This window comes from Hesperophylax consimilis, chromosome 11, assembly GCF_061612785.1.
Source record: "Hesperophylax consimilis isolate HC1 chromosome 11, BYU_Hcon_1.0, whole genome shotgun sequence".
NCBI lineage: Eukaryota > Metazoa > Arthropoda > Insecta > Trichoptera > Limnephilidae > Hesperophylax > Hesperophylax consimilis.
This window is the reverse complement of record NC_142846.1, coordinates 1,765,536-1,783,910: the sequence shown is the minus strand read 5'-3', so window position 1 is coordinate 1,783,910 and position 18,375 is coordinate 1,765,536. Positions and strand designations below refer to the sequence as shown.

The following is an 18,375-nucleotide window of genomic DNA, read 5'->3' as shown; positions in this document are numbered from 1 at the left end:
AATTTGACATATCTATTAACAATACTTTGGGGTAGTTCCTCGTCCCATCCTACTTTCTCTAACCACAGCTCTTGTAAAAGTAATTTGGCATATAAAATTACCGGAGCAACCAAACCTAATACATCGAATAAACGAGCTATTGTGGAAAGAATTGATCTTTTACATATAGTTTTTTCCTCCGTCGGACATATCATAAATCGAAAACAATCAGATATCGGATCCCATTTTAATCCTAAAATGCTACATTTATCCGAAAAATCCATTGTCGCGCGGTGCGACTCTGGTAATTGGGCCAGTAAATGAGGAGAATTACTCGACCATTTGACTAATTCAAATCCTCCACACTTGAACATCGCCATTAAATCTGTAGCCAAAGTGATGCCTTCACTTATAGTATTTACAGAATATACAAAATCGTCCATATATAAATCATTAATTGCAACTTCCGCCGCTTTCGGATAACGATTTCTTTCATCGCTCGCTAGCTGCCGTATAGTTCGCATTGCTAGAAATGGTGAACAGTTCAAACCAAACGCGAGTGAATTAAATTGATAAACTCCAATTTGTTCATCTTCGTGAAATCTATAAAGAATTTTTTGATATTTACGATGGCTTTCCGTTACCATTATACGTAGATACATTTGCTTAACATCTGCGGTTAATGCTACAGCGAATAAGCGAAATTTAATTAAAAGTGTAAATAAATTAGATTGCAAATTTGGACCTGTATACAAAGTATCATTAAGTGACAACCCTGAACTGGTCTTTGTACTTGCATCTAATACAACACGAGTTTTAGTTGTTGATTTATCTTTACGAATTACTGCGTGATGAGGAATGAAATATCCCTCATCAATATTAGATGAAGACGGAACTTCAACCCTCATATATCCCTTTTCCAGATATTCAGAAACTACTTCATTATAACTGCAATGCAATTCTGGCGACGTATTAAATTTCCGTTCTAAATATTCATATCGACGCTGCGCGACACGGCGCGAATCACCTAAATTATTAGGATCTATCTTAAACGGTAAAGATACAATATACCTTCCCGATTCATCCCGTTGGACTGACTCGAGGTACATTTTCTCACATTCTGCATCTTCAGCACTCATCAACGACTTAATAGGCATGTCTTCCATCGTCCAAAACTTGGATAACGCATTATATAAATCTACATTGGTTATGGGGCCGAACGTCCACGAAACCTCCGGCGTACACGTAGGTATTTCACCCATTACAATATACCCGAATACTGTCTGTATAGCCGGTGGTGCATTCGTATTATGTTTAGATAAAACCTTATTCCCCAGCAGAATATATGGAAATAACTGTGCACCTAATAAGATATCAACATCGGATGGAACGTTCCAGGATTCATCCGCTAAGTTTAAACCCACTAAATGCTCACATGACTTTGTGTCAACATGTTGTGTAGGAAGCTTATCAGTTATTTTATCGACAACTAATAGACTAATTTTATAAGTATCTTCTGAAACGCGGGATTTAATTTTTAACGCAACGTGTCCCAATATTGGTGTCTCTACTGAACCAACACTTTTAACTACTGAATTATTTAAAGGAATTATTTTAAGATTTAATTCATTACAAGTGTTTAAACTGATTAAATTTTGTTGCGAGGCGCAATCAATTAAACACCTTACGGTTACTTGATTATTTTTATTGTCATAAGCAAATAACTGCGCGGTTGACAGTAGTACATTCGTAGCTATATTACCCGCAGAAAAATTATTATAATGTTTATTATTACGCGCTATTAATGTAATGGCTTCGTTTTTCGATTGACTTTCAGTATTCACCGTGCTCTCAAAATGCAGAGCGGTGTGATGTCGTTTTTTACAAATTCTACAATCCGATTTAGATGGACATTTCACAGTTTTATGTTTATCGCTTAAGCAGTTTACACATAAATTATTTAATTTCACAAACTGAAAGCGAGCATTTGGTCTTAATTCGTTAAATTGTTCACATTTAAACAATTCAACATGATCAGAATGATTACATTTCCGGCACCTATTACGATTATTATTACTTGACTTCTGTTCAACCACAGCGAATGAATGCGTAACTTTGTTTTTATTATTAACAACTTTATTATCATTTTGCCCAGTTCGTTCTAGGATTTTGACATGCGACCGAATGTATTCTATTAAATCGGTATATGTAGGTATAGCTTTCTCCCGTATAGACATTTCGAAATTTTGCACCAACTGTATATCTAATTTTTTCAGTGCAACATGTAATATTATAAAATCGGTTAGGTCATCAATACCTAATTCCTTGAGTGCAGCTATGGAAGACGCAAACCTTTCGATAAAATTATTTAACTCATTTGGGTTACTAGGTGCCAATAATTTTAAATTCAAAATATTGTTCAGATAAAAGGTACCTAGCACGCGTTTGTCCTGATATTTCTTTTCGAGAGCTTCCCAAATTAAAAAATAATTTTGTTCGTTCGGAAGTATTCCCGCAAAAACTGATAACGCCTTTCCTTGGAGTTTCCCTATCAGATATTGCATCTTCTGCGACGTATTCAAATTTTCATTTGAGTGAATGTTTAATTTAAAAGCTTCATAAAATATCGACCAATTCTCTTGATTACCATCGAACGATGGCATCTCGATCGGTGGGAGCTTAATTAATGGTGAATTATTTAATTTCTGTCGATCACGTGATGAATCTTGCTTTGCTATAATGCTTTCGCGTATAGAAACTACAAAACAGTACTTATTTTCGAATTTACTCCATAAATCGAAATTCATATTGTAATTTGAATCCTTTTTCAACTGAAGTGTATGAAATTCATCACACAACGTATTAAATTGTGCATAATATGTAGCTATATTAACCGTTTGTTTAACAAAATCCTCCGAACTTCTCGTCTCCCTGTCCGCAATACTTTTCCCTTTCTCATATAATTCATTAACACGATTATGCATCAAATTAATCTTCGATTCTAGTAACTTGATTTTAATATCCTGAGTACTATCGCTAGTCGCCATGATTAATTGTATGTAGGAATTTAAACACAACAATAATTACAAATGCAACCTAGTACATACAAATTAACAAAGTATAAAGAGGAAATAATATTTATTTATAACTTTAAATATGTTAATTTTAAATACCCCGTTGGTAATCCGGCTCGAAAGAACCAAAAATGGTGTCGCGAAGCTGCGACTCCACTATATATTTTAGAGGTGGTGTGATATGCCACACGCCCAAAGGACCAGTCCCAAACTACTCCGAATGATAGGTATGGGACGATATATGCATCCGACAAACCGATGGACAGTGCAATAATCAAAGGTATAAATCTGGGCTTCTGGAGCACAAGATAAGCCCAGATTGGAATGCAGGAAAGATGGACTCACCCGTTGATGACTATCACACGTCTCCAGGAGTATTAGTTGATTTCACTTCACAAATTATATGTATATTCGCCCTGTCTGATATTAATTATCACTCCGAACTCTGATAAGCAACTGACACCACTTGTCAGATTTTACATGTGTTGCAACAATATTTTTAATATGGTGACATTTTGGGATGGGTAAGAGGGTAGGTAGGACATTTGCAGGATTTGGTATTGACATTACACTTGTCCTTTAAGCCTGTGGATGCATACCTAACAATCCCATATATATTGCGCGAACAGTTTCAAAGACCCAATCCTGTCTGATTACGTCTAAAAGGGATCCAAATGATAATCTAGTCTCCTTCAACGGAAGCAATCTTCCGAACAGGCCTTCTATTGATATGCTTGGTATAACTATAAGTGACCAGCTCAGGTACGGGGGCTCCATCGAAGCTAGAGTAAAGTTGGCCTCTCAGAAGCTGGGCGTACTGTACAGGGCCCGCAGATACTTTAATAGTACACAACTGCTCACCCTGTACAAATCGCAAGTGCGCCCTACTGTCGAATTTGGCAGCCATCTCTGGTCTGGAGCCCCAAAATACCTGAAAAAAACCCTTGACTCTGTGCAGAAACGGGCGGTCCGTTTGATAGATTCCCCAATCTTAACAAACGGACTGCAATCTTTAGAGCACAGGCGTCAGGTAGGTATGCTGTCCTTGTTCTATCGGTATTACAATGGAAGATGCTCTGAGGAACTAGCGTCATTGATCCCTTCGGCACCGGTGCGTAGTCGGGATACACGCCAAACGCGCGCCCAACATTTGTACACAGTTGACATTAGTCACATGAGAACGGGTCGCTTCTACGATTCGTTCTTAAGTTCAACAGCTCGGCTGTGGAATGAACTGCCGGCCTCTGTGTTTCCTCCCTCCTACAACATGGGACTCTTCAAGACCCATGTTCACTCCTTCCTCTCCACAAAAAGACCCTCCACACAGCATCCCCAAAGATGACATTGGCTCTTAGGGAAATTATTTTCTTCAGGGCCTCCTGTGTGGAGTTAATATAAAAAAAGGCAGAAAGTGGTATTTTGAGTTAACCAGAAACGAAAGAAACATGAAAAAAATAAATGCGCAACACTAATTCTAAAAATACTACAGACCTTAAAATTGTGAGCAAACTTTATTATGCCCTGGATGAGCATGAAAATAGTTATGACTTTTATTAAGTGGAGGTATGTTAGACTGCATTAAAAAAAATATTCCTATAAAAACACAAAAATATTTTCTTAGCTTCAATCTTGCTAACCAAGCATCTGACAAAATATACACGAAACTTCTTTTTCTTCAACTGCTTTTGCTGCTCAAGAAAAAAAATCACAACAGAAGCAGAATGCACCATCTGGTTTTTGAGCGAATTAAACATCAAAAAAATTGGTGGAAGTGATGCAAAATAAATGAGAACTGACTCGATGATTGCTAAAATTAATCCTGGGGCTGAAACCATAATGTTTAACTTATTTGTGTTGTTTTTTTATATGAAAAACAGCTGTGGGTGTACAATCTGGGCATTCATGTTGGTTCAGACGACAAAAGTTTTTGCAATGAATGGGTAGGAGGTCAAGCTGGGAGGGTGCTCAGGAGATGGCGTCGTGCCTTATTAGATACATGAACAAAAAATAAATTCTGAGAAACGTATTTTCTGGAGCGAGAGTGGCGGCTGTCAAATAACTATCAATAAAATTAACCCTTCGCATTTTTTCTGCTCCGTCGCGTTGGGAAAGAATATTGTTTCAATTCTCTTGCAGAAAGACAAATCTTCCTCTATTTTGATGAGATCTTTGTTTTGAGGAATTTGAGGAAAATTGAAGGGGTCGTCTTCTTGCCATGTTGAAATGAGATCTCTGAGGCGTATGTGTGGTAAAACCATGTTTGATCGTGTGAGGAATGTGGAGATCCGCAAAGAGTGCAAGGCTGATGTAAGCGTAATGAGTAAGATTAAGAAAGGGACGCTTAGATGGTTTGGGCATGTAGAGCGAATGAGCGAAGATAGGAGTGTAAGGAGGATATATGATGCAAATGCGAATGGTAGCAGAAGTCGGGGACGCCCGAGGAAGACATGGCACGATCAAGTGAATCAGATACTAGAGTCGGGCCATGTCAAGAGTCAGAATAATAGAAGAGTATGTATGAGACGATGTATGAATGTGAATGAGGCAAGAAGTGTGTGCCAAGACCGAGTTGTTTGGCGGTCCGTCCTCTCTGCCTACCCCTGCGGGGAAACGGCGTGATGGTTAGTTAGTTAGTTAGTTAGTTAGTAAATAGAATTGGTCCAAGCACTGTACCTTGGGGGATTCCAAAGCTTGTAATCTCTTGATCACTATTAACACGATTGATTTTTACTACTTGAGGACGGTTTTTTAAGTAGTCGGTGATCCATTTAATCGCGTTGCCTTTTATGCAGATATTATTCAATTTTTTTAATAGCATCTCATGGGATATGCTATCGAATGCCTTTCTAAGGTCAATAAATATACCCGCACATTATTTACCTTTATCTAATGATTCGTAAATGTATGAAGTTACGTTAGCAATAGCATCTTGTGTGCTGAGTCATTTTATAAAGCCAAACTGGTTTTTGTGTAATATTTTATTATTATCTAGAAAATTTACCAATTGTTTTTTTACTATTTTTTCAAAGATCTTTCCTATATTAGAAATTAGACATATTGGGCGATAATTCGTTGCTTGATGTGGATCTCCAGATTTGTAAATAGGTGAGATTATTGTGGTTTTGTAGTTCATTGGAAAAATTCCATTTGTTAAACTTAAGTTTATTAGATGAGTGATAGCTTTTATTAAGTAAGGTTTCATAGTTTTTAACATGTGTGTCGTAATAGAATCAAAACCGGGAGAAGAACCTCCTTTCATATTTTCTATTATTTTCGAGATTTCACATTCTGTTGTTGTTTCAAACATTGAAAGTATATTACGTTTCTGTATATTTTTATTTTTATGGTTTTCTTGGTTTGAAGGCTTATGAATATTTTTCGCAAGATTTTTCCCAACATTTGCAAAGAAGGAATTAAATATGTTTGCACATTGTTTAGGCTGTATATTGGCAATTAATCGTGATACGTTGTACACAACACTTCGGTTTGGTAAACAGTGAGATCACTTGTTTATTATATTAAAAAATAAATGCTTAAATATTTTTAAAAAAATCACAAGAGATCACTACCACGTTATAATCTTAAATTGTTTTTTACTACGATTTAGTTTTTTCTTCCGGCCGAATTATTAAAAGTTTTTTTTCCATATATTAAACGATAGCTTGACAGAGCGTGACGCTTTGTAGGTACGACGTGAATTTTGATCTCATTATAATTCAGTTATATTCAGTTATAATTCAAAATATAACTTATAGAGCTGACATCGCGCTTGGGTCCCACCCAGTAGGGTAGTGCGTTCAATTCCTCTGCTGGCTAAGTCTTCCATCACAACACAAGCAACATTTTCAGCTTACTGTGGTGGTAGGAGGAGATTTTCAAATATTGTCAGGTTATTCGTAACCCGGGAATGTTTGTATCTTTAAGTAAAAAATATTGTTCCAACGGTCGGCAAGGTTCGGGAACACTTCGGATCCGAATATCAGTCATACTAGCGCTATCTGTCGTCAAATGCAATAACTAACTTAGCTGACACATTATGGTACGTATACGTTTGCGAACTGAAACGCGAGCTGAGCCACAAATTACGGGAAATGAACGAAGCAACTGCAAGGGTGTGTCGAACTATTTGCGATTGCTTCTTTCCATTTCCACAAGTTGATGTTCAGCTCGGCAATTTGGCTCGCGTTTGTTAACGTAGCATTAGAATTTGCTTTGGTGAATTATTTTTGATTGATTATTACTTAATCTAACAAGTTTTATACCTACATACCTTTGTAACGGTGACCGGATAAATCATCAGAATGATAATAATTCATCACATCTTTAAAAAGTTATATAAAGTCATGGAAAGTGATGAAACAAAAACTTTATTAACTGGGTTAAGAAGGTTAGGTTAGGTTAAAAAAAAAAATTTATCGTTTCTAATGACTTTATTTCACTTTTTAAAGTGTGTTGAATTGTCACTGTGTTGAGTTATCATGGAACCCTTTGTAACTGATGTTTAAACTGAATGTAATTTTGGCTTTTTTTTACAAATTAAAAATGAAGTTCATCTTTTTGTTGTTTGTTGTGTTTGCGGCAGCACAGTGCGAGTCCATCGCAGATACAACAAATGTGGACGATGCATGGGACGCCTTCAAGGTATGCACATCAAATAATACAAATATGAGAATACGTTCGGAACATGTGGATTTTTTCACTTATTATTTTTTGCAATTTTACGTAGAACCATTCTTATATCAATTGAAAAAATTTGAACGAAATTGCAATGGACAGAAAAAAATGGTTTGGCTTTTTGCAGGCCCAGTACGACAAGAAGTATAATAACCCTATTGAGGAGAAGTTCAGGATGATTATCTTCATGGACAATAAGCTCAAGATAGACACGCACAACTTGAAAAGGAAATTTGAAAAGGGTCTAGTTTCCTACAGTCAGGGCATCAACAAGTTCTCGGACATGCTCCACAGTGAGTTCATCGCCACCCACACCGGCTTCAAGTATACCAGGTAGGTACTAACTTCATATCACTATCCAACCATCACGATGATCGACTAGAACTACACGATGTACAACTACAATGTGATGTTTTAACTCACCATCTTCTCATTGTCTTTCACCTCGCAACATTCTTACATTTTTGGGGTGTCACCTACCTTTATTACCATACACATAAGCACCGGTCGAAGAAAACTCACTGGTAAAAACGAAGTGTATGTGTATGTATTTAGATCAATGGAACTTTTATTATGTGATATTTCCCCATTTATTAATTAAAAATAAAATATAGTTTATTTGCGGCACGTTTCGGAGTAGGGGATACTCTTAAAGACCAACATTCAGAATTGAAACGTTTCTTGAAATTGTATTAGCCATGTGACCAGATCTGAATCGCCAGGTATTTCCCCATCTTCTTCTCCCATTTCCTTCCATTTTCCACCACCTTCAGCCTCATAGCGTACCCCAATTGGAGATGCCATAGTCTCACCAGACGGTTGGAAGCAGTTGGGACTCTTATGCGGTATTTTCATAAAAAAAATATTTTAAGGATTTATTTTTTTAGTTAGTTTTCTGAGTTTTTAATACTTCAAATCGTCCAATTTAATTTTTTATTTGAATTAGTTTTTACAAAATATGCGTGAATCAAGCTTTGATGCACTAATAATTCATCGCTGACACCTATTGACAACATCGGTGAACTTCAATATGGAGACTGGGCTACTGTCAAAGGAATAAAACAGTTAGAACAATTGTGCCTACGGCTGAGTGCGAACGAGAGCTATGCAGGCCGCCTCATTGTCGATGATAATATAAATGGTGTTTTTGACATTATTTCTTCCAGCCCCGACAACTTGAAGGGAGCCACTTTCATCTCACCGTCCAATCTGAAGATTCCCGACAGCGTTAACTGGACAGCTCAAGGTGCCGAGACGGAAGTTAAAGATCAGGGGCAATGCGGATCATGCTGGGCATTCAGTGCCGTGAGTAATTCTATTTAATGATCGGTGCTACAGGCCTTAAAAACTGAACAGTCCTGGCCGCTCTACGAAATTTCTTTATTCCTATTGTTTGCTTCCAGTTGCTTATTTATCTTTTTAATCTTATTTAATTTGTTTATAATGTTAAACGCCAAAAAGACCATTTACATACATAATAATTTAGTGCAACTAATTGTGGAGTAAATTTAGCTAATATGTTGAACCTATAAGTGAAGGAGAAGAATAATACAATGTTTAAATTAGTAATTATTTAAGGGGTATGCTATTATAGCCTTCTTGGAATTATATTTATGCAGTTGAACAATTTTAATTCGGCGTAGACACTTACGAGCCGAATCAACCGGCAACGGCTTTGTTTGGTGGTAGGTGGTGTTTGCATCCACTGGTTTTAGTCACCTCTAGTTTTAAACTGCCTATACTCCTTCAGGATTAATTAATCCTCTTTGCTTATGTCTATCCTCCAGTCTTGCTAATAATTATTAAGAAAATATTTTGAAACAGCGAATATGCTGCAATTTTTTCAAATTCAATTTTTCAGCATTGTTTATTATTAAGAGCGTACAAGTTTCTTTGATTTTCTCTATGGAAAATAAATAAAAAATGTATTTTGCAGGTTGCATCATTGGAAGGTCAGGTTTTCCTGAAAAAAGGGACACTCGTCTCACTCTCGGAGCAGTTCCTGGTGGACTGTTCCACAAGCAACTCAGGCTGCGATGGAGGATTAATGGGGGATGCGTATAAAGACATCATGAAGATAGGAGGAATCAGTACTGAGGCATCCTACCCCTACACAGGAGAACAAGGAAAGTGCAAGTAATTACTTCGATATCATTCGCCCTTATTTTATTTTCAATCTCTGTTTCCAATTGTTATCAAAGAACAGATCTGCTTTTATCATTTCCATATGGAATATTATAGCCTTCAGGATTTTACTGACAGTGTCAAATAAGCTTAAAGAATCAATATTGGTTTAAGTCTTCATTAAAACGACTCTCTCTAGTTCATCATTTGTACAGGTACAACCCCAAGAACTCAGGAGCTACCGTCAGCAACTACACGTTCATTCAAGACAATGAGAAGAGTCTGACGGAAGCCGTAGCCAACATAGGGCCCATCGCGGTCGCCATCGAAGCTATGGATTCCTTTCAAAACTACCAATCCGGAGTCTACTACGAGCCAAAGTGCAGTGGAAATAAAGCGGACCTCGACCATGGAGTGAGTACACCGGCATATTTATTTATTATTTATTTATTTATTTAACTCCCAGAGGGCTTTTACATGTGGGTGGTACAAATTTAATGACAGTTTTGAAACATAAGAAAGAAAAGAAAGAAATAATAAAAATAAAATTACATAAGTATATGCGAGAAACAAAATTAAAAATATCAAGAACATAAATTAAAAAATACAGCGATTTGACTGGTTTACAAAAATATAACTTCCATTTAGGAATAGTATTGAAATAGGTCTTTTACATAATCCACAAAATTCGCAAAGTTAATGTTAAATATATCGACATCACCTAAGTATTGGTTTCCCATAGTGTGAAACCGTTGTATTGGGGAGTTCGCAATGTAATTTCGCTTATGTGTGTTGCAGTGGAATAGTGTATTTTGTCGTATTGTTATTGTAGGTATTCGTAAGTTTATGAGTTGCAGAAGTTCGCAACAGTCGAATTTAGAGTTTAGAATCTTGAATAAAAAAGTTAAATCGTTTATTTTACGCCTGTCTTCCAATGTGTGTATTTTTAGAGTGTTTAATAAGAAATGATATTGTAAGTCTTCTAGTGGGATATTTAATTTAAAATTTATAAAACGCAGAATTTTTTTTTGTATTCGCTCAATGTTATTAATGTGAATTTTGTAAGAGGGAGACCAAACTACTGAGTTATATTCAATTATGCTTCTAACTAGAGATATGTATAACAGTTTAATGGTTTGTATGGAGTTAAAGTTTTTAGTTGTTCTTAATACGAAGCCTAGTGTTTTCATGCCTTTGTTTACAATTTGGTGGATATGATTGGCGAAACTTAGTTTTTCATCCAAAATAATTCCGAGATCTCTCATTTCCGTGACTCTTTCTAAAGCTGTATTGTTAATGGAATATTCAAATAAAACAGGATTTTTATTTCTGCAGAAAGTCAGGGTTTTGCATTTGTCTACATTTAAAAACAGATTATTTTGTACGCACCAATCTTTAAACTTATTAATATTTGATTGTAGTATTTGGCAATTATTGGTATATAAGCATACTGAAATTACTGATTAATAAAGTTGATAAATAAATTTATCTGCAATCAACCAGAAGTGTAAGTGTTGAGTCCCTCTCAGTAATTATTGTAACATGTTAGGTACCAACGTATTGAAAAATGAGATTGAAATAGACAGTAGGGAGAGATAAGAATAATTGTATAGTTACTTTGTTGATGACACGGTGTCGGTTGTAGGGTTTGTTGATGTAGCAGTGTTTGTTGTACGCTTTTATAGTATCAGTGACGGCTGTTCGTTTTTTATCCCTTATATTTTATTTTTTAAATAAAGAATAAAGAATATTGTAAAGCAATACCTTGCAAAAGCGTATTTAAACCAAATTAATTAATTAACGCCATCTGTGAACACGTAGAATACAACGAGCGTTGCGTTTAACCTTGGTACGAACATATTTTGTATATGTAGAATATTTTAAAAGTAGCAAAAATAGAAATGCAGAATAAAAATAAGTTTTAATGCACTAATATAATTTATCAAGACTCATTTTAGGTTATGACCCTAAGGGTGTAAATAAATAATTGAATAAATAAATAATAAATGGAGCATCCTGTATATTTGCCTAGCAAATTCAAGAAGTAGTACATGTAAAATATGGTAAAAAAGCCTGTAAATAACATAATTTGAAGACTTAACTTTCTATTTGAGCTACTTGTCTAAGTTTTATTGATTCTGGAGTCGGTGAAGTCATTTTCAGTTTAATTACAGGAGTATATTAGCAATTAAACTTATTTTTAGTGGAATGATGCATAAATCCAGTGATAGTAAGAAAACAACAAATAGTAAGAAAACAACCAACATGGCCGCTCATCTTAACTATCCGACTCCTGATTGGTTGAAATTGGAGATTGAACATTCAAACACTCAACGTTCGGCGGTATGTTGAACAAATTTCTATGAACTTAAAAAAATATATTATATTCATTACGTTGAGTGTTTGAATGTTCAATATCCGGGAGTTTGAACAAATGAGAACTAAAACATTGTTCCGTGAGTGGATATTGGCACTCGAAAAGTGCTGAAAATGTCACTTAAAAACCAAAAAATATGTTTTTTTTTTGCTTCAAATGCGCAATAGGCTAATGAACATATTAGCATACATAACTCAGTTTTGCTAAAAAAGGTCTATTGAACATACAAGAACTAGGACAGCGATTTGTAAAATAAAACATAATTGGTTTTGCCAATATGCATTATAAATTAATTTACACATACATCTTAACCACACATATATACATACATGCGACCACTCTACTGAGATAATATTGTTGTCCGTTGTCCTACTTTCCTATCTTTTCCTGCACCTTTCTGTGCACATTGCAATCGAGTCCTTCTTTATCCGTACAACATATTATTGTCCTATGTGCAGTGTTATTTACGCTAAAATTCAACGTCCTTCAACAATATTTTTTTACAAATCCTTAAAATTCATAACATAACACCGTTTACACACCATAGTTGGTAAAAATGATATTGAACCGTTATTTCGGTAATAAGCCAGAAGAGTATTATTGCATTTTACATACCCGCGTAATTAATTAATTATTATCCGCATTTTACCTTTATTTTACGTGGGAGAGGTATATTTACATATACCTATCCCACATTAGTGGTTTGAATGGAAATAAAATATTTACCCGCAATAGAATAGATTTTATATAGGCAAATACCGCTATTTAATAACTATTTTTTATAATTTTATACTTATGTTGTTATATAAACAGCATTTCATTATAAATATTTATTTATTTATTTAGAATTTACGGCACAAGTGCCATTTACATACAAAGTTTTTATTTTTTTACATATACATAATGCAGTATTAAATTTTGATGAGAAAAATTAAAGAATTAAATTAAGTTAAAACATAACAAATAAAATAACAGTAAAGAAAGAAGCAATGACAATAGCCTGTTATGTAGAAGCTGGCAGGATCTCAGATGACCAGGCAGCTGTCACCAGTATAATCGATGTAATCGACAATTCAGCAAATGAAAATATTTCTAAATTTTATAGGGTTGGAAAATTATTAAATGAAAAGCCTAGACCAATAAAAATAGAACTACAAAATTCAACACAATCGAGAAATATTCTAAGCAAACGAAGTCTTCTCAAGAACAATGTCAGAATTTACCCCGATTCAACACCGGCGCAACAAAAACTTCTGAGCGATCTGAGGGTTCAGCTGGAGAAAAGGAAAGAAAATGGTGAAGATGTCACCATAAAATACATTAACTCCACCCCCCGAATCGTGCCGAATCGACCAAAAAACTAGGAAGTTACAAAAATATTCAAGAAATCCCACCTAACCGAACCAGAACCATAAAAATCTATTATCAAAACATCCGCAGACTGCGATCAGAACTCGATGACCTACAAGCAGCTCTACCTTCTCATCATCATGACATCATTATACTTACGGAAACCTGGCTAAACTCGGAAATCAAATCGACTGAACTCGGTCTTACTAACTACAAAGTATTTCGTTGCGACAGAAACGTCAGATCAAGTTCCAAGTCAAGAGGTGGAGGAGTTTTAATTGCAATAAAACAGAAGTTGTCAGCAAGAAAATTAACCACGAAACACAATAACATCGAACATATTTTTGTGCAAATAACGACTCCTCTCGAGAAAATTATATTTGGAACGGCCTATCTACCACCACTTTTTGACCCTCAGTCATATAGAAACCACTGTCAAGACATCGAAACAATTTCATCAAAATATCTTCACTCGAAAATTGTTATTCTTGGGGATTATAACTTACCAAACTTAATATGGAAAGCAAATAACTGTGGTCTCATCATAAACGAAAGTGAAAACGATCGTGCACGTGAAATTTTGGACATGGTAAACTTTCATCAACATAATTTTATATATAACAGTAACAATCGCTTATTAGACTATTGTATAAATGTCTGTTGAACTCTCAAATGATCCTACCTATAAATAATCATCATCCTCCCCTATACATTAAATTAAATATGACAGGTGATAATGAAAGGAAACCTTCACAAAGCGTCCTAAACTTTAAACGAGCCGACTTCGACTCAATTAACTCCCATTTCTCAAATACAGACTGGTCTTTTTATCCGATGAAAGCGTTGATGAATCGTTAGATAAACTTTATTTATATTTTTCTAATACTATTGAATCCTATGTACCTTTTTACACACCAAGAAGCTATACCTACCCGGTTTGGTTTTCATCAGAGCTTACAGCCTCTCTTCAGCAAAAAAAGAGTCAACACAAAAAATTCAAACAAAGTAAATCCATAAATGATTATATAATCTTTAGCGAAACTAGGAAAAAATGTAAAGATCTTTCCAAACAATGTTACAAAATGTACATAATCTCTGTCGAGGACACTGTCTTTAAATCCAAAAACCTTTGGAAATTTCTTAAAAAAATGAGCAATGAAAACACAGACTACCCGCCAATAATGCATATGAATGGAATCAGTGCAAACAATACACAGGATATTGTAAACCTTTTTTCGGACTTCTTCAAAAATGTATATGATGAAGACACTCCAGATGATAAAATACCCGAATACAAATTTAATGTGACCACAAACTTAACAAACTGCCAAATCACACAAAAGTGTTGTGAACAAAAATTACTTTCCTTAGACACTGACAAATCCGCTGGCCCAGACAACATTCCACCAATATTCCTCAAAACATGCTCTAATACATTATCTAAACCACTTACATTACTATTTAACAGTCTCTTGTCCCTTGGACATTTTCCAGACCGCTGGAAATCTAGCTTCATTACACCGATCTACAAAAAAGGAGACGATACTGACATAGCTAATTATCGCCCCATTTGTATACAGTCAGTACAGCCAAAGCTTTTTAAATTATTGGTCCTTGATGAAATCTATCCCAAATTAAATTAATTTATCAAAAGCAGCACGGTTTTATCAAAGGAAGATCCACCGCAACTAACTTAACGGTATTTCAAAACTTCATTATACAATCATTTGCAGAAAATAAACAAGTCGACTGTATATATACAGACTTTTCGAAGGCATTTGACAAAGTATCCCATAAACTACTAATCCAAAAACTATTTTCTCTAGGAATAAGAGATAACATGCTAAAATGGTTTAGTAGCTATTTGTCAAATCGTAAACTGTTCGTTAAAATAAAATCTTGGATGTCGAAAGCTTTCCGGGCTACCAGTGGCCTACCGGCAAGGTAGTCACCTTGGCCCGGTTTTGTTCCTCATTTTCATCAATGATATAACCAATTGCTTCAACGATGTCGAGGTATTGCTCTTTGCAGATGACGTCAAACTATACAAGAAAATAACTGATATAAATCATTGCCATATACTACAGTCAAATATTAGTAAGTTTAGAGATTGGTGCGTTCAAAATATTTTATTTTTAAATGTAGTAAAGTGCAAAACCTTGACTTTCTTCAGAACCAAAAATCCTGTTTTATTCGAATATTCCATCAATAACATAGCTTTAGAAAGAGTCACGGAAATGAGAGATCTTGGAATTATTTTGGACGAAAAACTAAGTTTCACCAATCATATCCATCAAATTGTGAACAAAGGTATGAAAACACTAGGCTTCGTATTAAGAACAAATAAAAACTTTAATTCTTTGCAAGCCATTAAACTATTATACGTATCTCTAGTAAGAAGTCCAATTGAATATAACTCAGTAGTTTGGTCTCCATCTTATAAAATTCACATTAACAACATTGAGCGAATACAAAAAAAATTTCTACGTTTTATAAATTTTAAATTAAATATCCGTGTCGAAGACTTAAAATACAATTTCTTATTAAATACTCTAAAAATACATACATTAGAAGATAGACGTAAAATAAACGATTTAACGTTCTTATTCAAAATACTTAACTCTAAATTCGACTGTTGTGAACTCCTGCAACTTATAAACATACATACACCCACAGTAATAACACGACAAAATACAATATTCTACAGCAGCACACATAAGCGTAACTACATTGCCCACTCTCCGATACAACGACTTCACACCATGGGAAATCATTACTTGGGTGATGTTGACATATTCAATACCAACTTGGCAAGTTTTGTGGATCATTTAAAACATTTATTTCAACAATACTCCTAAACACATCATGTAAACCAACAAATAGCTGTAATTTTCTGTTTTTGTTTCTTGTGTTTGTATGACTTGTTGCATAGCTTTTATCAAATGTAATTTTATTCTTATTTTTTATGTTTGAAAGTATTTATCAAATTAAAATTATACTACCAACCATGTAAAAGCCCTCTGGGCGTTAAATAAATAAATAAAAATAAATAAATGTAGTTACCTCATTACAATAAGTGGCGTTAAAATGTTTTATTTGTTCAGCTTTATACATTAAAAGGGGAAAATTAAAAGTATCTGCGATTTTAGCATAAAAGTTCCCAAGTGTGTGCAATCTATTTATAACTGAGTTATATCCTGAGACTGTGGTATAATTGTCAAAATATTACATACTAGAGGACCTTGATCTAATTGTAGGTACATGATATTGAATCAACATTAATATATCAGGGCTATCCAACTGATAATTTATAATTTTGTATAAAATTATGAGATCAAACATTTTTTTTCTATCACTTAACTTAAGCAATTTCAATGAATGTAATAAGAAATCATAATCTGTTGTTTCCAAAGGAATTCCAAGCCTTAAATTAATACACCTCAAAAATTTGCGTTTTACTCTTTCAATGGTATTAATGTGATTATTAAAGACAGGTGACCAAATTGTAGAGTTGTATCCTAGAATACTTCTAACGAGAGATGTGAACAGAATTTTTAATTTGTTGGTATTTTTAAAAAACTTGGAAATTTTTACTACATTCAACATTTTCGACATTGTAGAAAATGCTGGTAACGTCATTGATGAATTGGATAAATAATAAAGGTCCCAGGTGTGAACCTTGTGGGACTCCACTGGTAGCAATAAATTCATAGGATAGACAGTCATTAATCTTAACAAAAAGTGATCAATCAGATAAGTAACCATGCCAGTAAGTTACCACTTATCCCATATTTTACAAGTTTATTGATTAGTATTTTGTGGCAGACCTTATCGAACGCCTTGGAAAAATTGGTATATACGGAGTCTACCTGTTTCCTTTTAGTCAATGCTGTATTTATGTAGTTTACATGGTGACCGGATAAATCATCACAATGATAATTCGTCACATCTTTAAAAAGTTATATAAAGTCATGCAAAGTGGTGTAACAAAAACTTTATTAACTGGGTTAAGTAGGTTAGGTTAGGTTAAGTTAGGTAAGGTTAAAATTATTGTTTTTCATCGTTTCTCATGACTTTATATCACTTTTTAAAAGTGTGTCGAATTGTCACTGTGTTGAGTTATCACGGAACCATTTCCACCTTTAAACAAACAACTTTATTTTTGTAGGAAAGGCTTTGTTTGGCGTCGAGAACTTTTGGAGGTGATTCTACATGATGGTAGAAGTAAAAAGTTGAATAACTATTTTCGAAATTCCAATGTGTTTTTTCCCAAGCTAAAATATTTTTCCGTAGAAGAAAAATTATTTTACCACAAACAATTCAAAATTTCAACTTAAAAAACTTAAAACTACTTTAAAACATTGGAATTTAGAAAAGAATTTTCCAACTGTTTTCTTTCCAAAATCATAACGAATTACCCCCCAAAGTTCGCGTACTTTACCCTAGGACACCCTGTGTATCCGTTAATTAAAAGATTATAGCATTTAATCAGAGCAATAAATACAGCTACGTGTCTCTTAGGTGTGGTCATTGATCATGGCCAAGATGTAAATAGATGGGAATTGCCAGGAGTCCGGAGGAGGAGAATTGTGTAGAGACCCAAACATAAAAATGGACTTGTTGTAATTTCTTTTAATGCCCAAAAAATATTATTAAGTGGTTGAGTGGTACAGATGATAGAAATCACTAGTCCTTTGACTAGTAAATTACATAATAATCTCTTGGTTTTAGCGTCATGAAACGAATATGAATCTATTAGCAGTACCTACACCTTCACATCCATACCCTTAGACCTAC

At 34.5% G+C, this 18,375-nt stretch overlaps 1 protein-coding gene across 1 annotated transcript in view; it reads left to right on the top strand.

The window, feature by feature from the left end:
• Positions 1 to 18,375, top strand: part of LOC149419624 (cathepsin L1-like) — a 138,482-nt gene that overhangs the window by 8,091 nt on the left and 112,016 nt on the right. Inside the window, exons 2-6 of the mRNA XM_089637509.1 lie at positions 7,636 to 7,694; positions 7,855 to 8,060; positions 8,894 to 9,032; positions 9,664 to 9,863; positions 10,067 to 10,265. Of these exons, the coding sequence (XP_089493635.1) occupies positions 7,636 to 7,694; positions 7,855 to 8,060; positions 8,894 to 9,032; positions 9,664 to 9,863; positions 10,067 to 10,265 (803 nt within the window). The remainder of the gene's footprint in view (positions 1 to 7,635; positions 7,695 to 7,854; positions 8,061 to 8,893; positions 9,033 to 9,663; positions 9,864 to 10,066; positions 10,266 to 18,375) is intronic.